Source organism: Tupaia chinensis, unplaced genomic scaffold (genome assembly GCF_000334495.1).
Source record: "Tupaia chinensis unplaced genomic scaffold, TupChi_1.0 Scaffold000211_1, whole genome shotgun sequence".
Lineage (NCBI taxonomy): Eukaryota > Metazoa > Chordata > Mammalia > Scandentia > Tupaiidae > Tupaia > Tupaia belangeri.
In genome coordinates this window covers 583,059-586,789 of record NW_006159686.1, presented here as the reverse complement: position 1 = coordinate 586,789, position 3,731 = coordinate 583,059, and the positions used below count along the sequence as shown (strand labels likewise).

Here is a 3,731-nt window from a genome sequence, read left to right as displayed (position 1 = left end):
AGCAGTTGGCATAATGGCTATATCGCTGGACTCCCATGTAGTCAAATGTAGTTCAAGTCCCGGACCTGGTGGCTTAAACTCATGCCGGGAGCGTGTGCCTATGTGCCCAAGATCCTGAGAGGAGAATGGAGGAGAAGGGATTGCCGTGTGGCCAACGCACATGCCCTATTGCAAAAATCTCTCCAAAAAAAAAGGGAAGAAACCTCAATATTACAGAATCAACAGCATGTGTGAAGTGTCCCAGTGGAAACGCAGCACCCATGTTGAGGTGTGCCCTACGTATAAAGCACACCAGATTTCAGAGCTGTCATAGAAAAGCAAAATTGCTCATTAATGCCTTTCTAGTTCACGTGTGGTCACAGCAGACTGGTCCCCCAGGCTAGATGGCGTGTCCCTTCCATGGGGCTGTAGCTGCGGGCTCTGGGTGTCGGCAGGGCCCCTCGTGGGACGGCAGCCCAGATACGCTCTCCTCCTGGCAGGTGCAACTGGCCCCACCCAAGGTGGAGGTGGGCATGAAGCTGGACCTGTTCGGCAGAGCCCCTGCACCAGGCGTGTTTGCTGGGTTCCCCTGCCCGCAGGATCTGGCCCGGCCGCTCTTCTCCGGCACAGGTAGGGCGGCCGCCTGCCTCCCTCGCACCCTCTGAGCTCGGCCCGGTGCTGGTGGGCGCTCACAGCTGGCTGAAGCCTGCAGTCCCCCCCACTGCCCCACAGGGCTGTCTGCCCACACTGGGTGGCATGGGTGGCCCTTCCCTCCTGGCCGTGGCCGCCGTGCTCATGCCCTGCCCTCCAGAGGCCCAGCCCAGCCTGGCGGCCACGCCTACTGATGCTCACCACACACACTGCCGTGGGCTCGGTGAACACGTCCTCAGGGTACCAGAGGGGCGCCCCTCCACAGAAGGCAGGGTGTGGGCGAGTCAGGAGGGGCCCGCACAGCCCCTGTGCCTGTCCCTGCCCCGGGACCCACTGCAGGCCCACAGACTGCCCAGCCAAGGCTGCAGTGTGCTGCCCAGTGGGCAAGCGCCTCCCTGCCCCAGGCCTGGCAGGACCTCCAGAATGGGAGGCCGGGCTCCCAGACGCTGGCCGGACAAGGGCCAGCCTTGCACACCGGCCCTTCTAGGGATGGCGTCTTGGGCCTGAGGTGTGGGTGCTTTGCACACGCACATGCACACAGGGCCCATGGCCGTGCCCTCTGCTCAGCCACCACAGCCCCACCCACCTGTCTGCCCTTGCCCCCCCCTCGATGGGGCCACTTCACACACGGGGCGGGGCTTCGTCCTCTGTCACCTTGGGGCCCCACCCACATGCAGGGCTGACCCTGGGCCTGGCCTCCAAGCACATGGCTGCACCCAGATATGGGGTCTCAGCGTCAGGGCCCAGGCTAAGCCCCCAGGACGCCTGTCTGCTCCAGACATCCTCTCTTGTCAAGCAGCCATCTCTCGGCCTGTCTCGGGCCAGCACTGTGTCCCCCAGCCCCGTAGCGGCCCCGGTGCCTGTCGGAGGACACCCCTCCTCTCTGCCGCTCTGTGTAGACCTCACGGCTGCCCCTCAGGGCACACCCACAACCCAAGGCCAGCACTGTGCCTGGGCCGGCTGCCTCCCCGAGGGGAGTCCCTCCCTGTCTGGTACCGTTTCTGTCCAAGAACAAGGTTTGTCTGCAGAATTATTTCTGGGTATATTAGTCTTACAGGTATTATGATTAGCACTTTTTTCAAAAAAAGTATTTACTGGGACCAGCAGATGGCATAATGGTTACGTTGCTGGAGTCCCGGACCTGGCGACTAAAAGCTCACATCAGGCAAGTATGTGTGCGTGCCCAAGATCCCAAGAAGAGAATGGAAGAGAAGGGACTGAGGCATGGCATCCCCTGGGGAGGGATTTCTCGCTTTCTGTCTCCCTGCCTCTCTCCAGTGAGTGCATGTGCCCCATAGCGAAATCTCTCTAAAAGGCAGTATTTATTGATGTATTTTATTTGGTGTTGTCATTATTTTAATTTGACCAGAGAGACAGAAAAAGTGAGAAGGCAAACCTCTCGGCTGGGACTCCAGCCACTGCCACCTGCCAGCCCATGACTGGCACTTCTCAAGTTACCTTTGCCCTGCCGAGATGCTGCTAGCGGACAGAAGTGCGTATCGCGTTGGGGACTTCAGCTTTCCTGCTGTGTCCATGCTCAGCACTCTCGGTGGCCTTCATGAATGCGAAAGGGTGACCTAGAGTGTTCCTGGGAAGGACGCCAGATCTGTAGGTGATAGGACTTGGCTTACCGATGTTCTGGGGCCTCCCGGCCAGCGCTGTACTCCCAAGTGAGTCCGGCCTCTGAGCTCCCCGGCCGGCACAGCCTTCGTCCCAGGGCTGCGTCTGCCTCTTGGGTTCCATCTCGGGGTTCTCCCTCCCTTCTCTTGCTCTAAGTTGTGGCAGAACTCGCATTTCGAGCTTCCTGGATGTTCACTTCACCCACAGGGATAGGACTTCACAGATCTTCTCTTGAGTTTGTGTTGGCTGCTTGAGTTCTAATAAGTTGGTTGGGGCAACCCGCCAGCTCAGGGACAGCGCCACCCCCTCAGCACCTGCCCGCAGCCTCCAGCAGCCCCTTAGTCTGCATCCGGGAGCCGTTCCACCAGCACCCAGCGAGCAGCTTGACCTTGTCGCTCGGTGTGAGCTCATGTCCTCTCTCCCCAGCCCTGTGTCTACCTGCCAATGGGTCTCTGACCTCCCAGATGCAGGCCCGAGCTCTGGCCAGCCCCCCCTGCCTCCCCACCACTCACGCTGAGGAAGGTGCTCTTGGGAGGTTGTGCTCTGGGCCTGGTCTACCCGGCCAGCGTTCCCCTCTGGTCCTGGCACGGTGGTGACACCCGCTCCGTGGTGGAGCCAGGAGCACCCTGTCGTCAGGGTCCCCCAGACTGAGGCGGAGGGAGCCGTTCTCCGGAAGCCCCTCCGTGGGGGCATGCTGGCCAGCAGCAGCACCAGCGGCCTCCTCCAGTATGGCCCTAGGCCCTCGGGAGCACAGGTGGGGTGCCAGGGTAAGTGCTGGGTGAGCTCGTGGCCAGGGACACCCAAGAGGGGCTGCCGGGGAAGCACCCGAGACGCGGACCAGTGTCCACTGGACCCAAGACCAACCCCCATCTTGGGTCCAAGGATCAGAGTCGAAGCCCTGAGACTAGGCCTCAGGAGCGGCCTGACAGGCTGCCGCGCCCCTGGGTCTTCTCCCTCTACCCAGGCTGGCCTCTCTTGCCTGGGGCCCCTCTGTCATGAGCACCCCTCACTGCTCCTCCTGGGGGCTGCTTCTATTGCTAATGGCAGGAACAGCTGAGGGGGGTCATTTCTAAAATAGAGGGTTATTCAGCCCTGGCGGGCAGCAGGGCAGAGGGCAGGGGGTGGCAGAGTCTCGTTCCCTCATATGCCCCAGGACTGGGGCCAGCAGATGGCGCAGTCGCCGGACTCCCGCATGACGCCAAGGGCTTGAGACACACACCGGGCACATGTGCACATGTGCCGAAGATCCCGGGAGGAGAGGGATTACGGCGCGGCCACCCCTGGGGGGTGATTTCTCACTTTCCCTCTCTCTGTCTCTGGTGAGGCCACAGTCCCTAAGGCACAAAAACTCTTTAAAAAAGAGAAAACAGGACTGAATCGTGGCGGCCTGACAGGGACCCTTCTCAGAGGCCGCACCTGCAGCCCCGATCAGTACGCCATCCGCTGTGGCTCCCCTCCCTCCCTCCCCTATCGCGGCTGTT

General features: G+C 61.3%; 1 protein-coding gene across 1 annotated transcript in view; it reads left to right on the top strand.

Moving 5' to 3' along the window:
- Positions 1-3,731, top strand: part of FBRSL1 (fibrosin like 1) — a gene marked incomplete at both ends in the record, with an annotated part of 66,172 nt that overhangs the window by 57,743 nt on the left and 4,698 nt on the right. Inside the window, one exon of the mRNA XM_027771372.1 lies at positions 480-609. Within this exon, the coding sequence (XP_027627173.1) occupies positions 480-609 (130 nt within the window). The remainder of the gene's footprint in view (positions 1-479; positions 610-3,731) is intronic.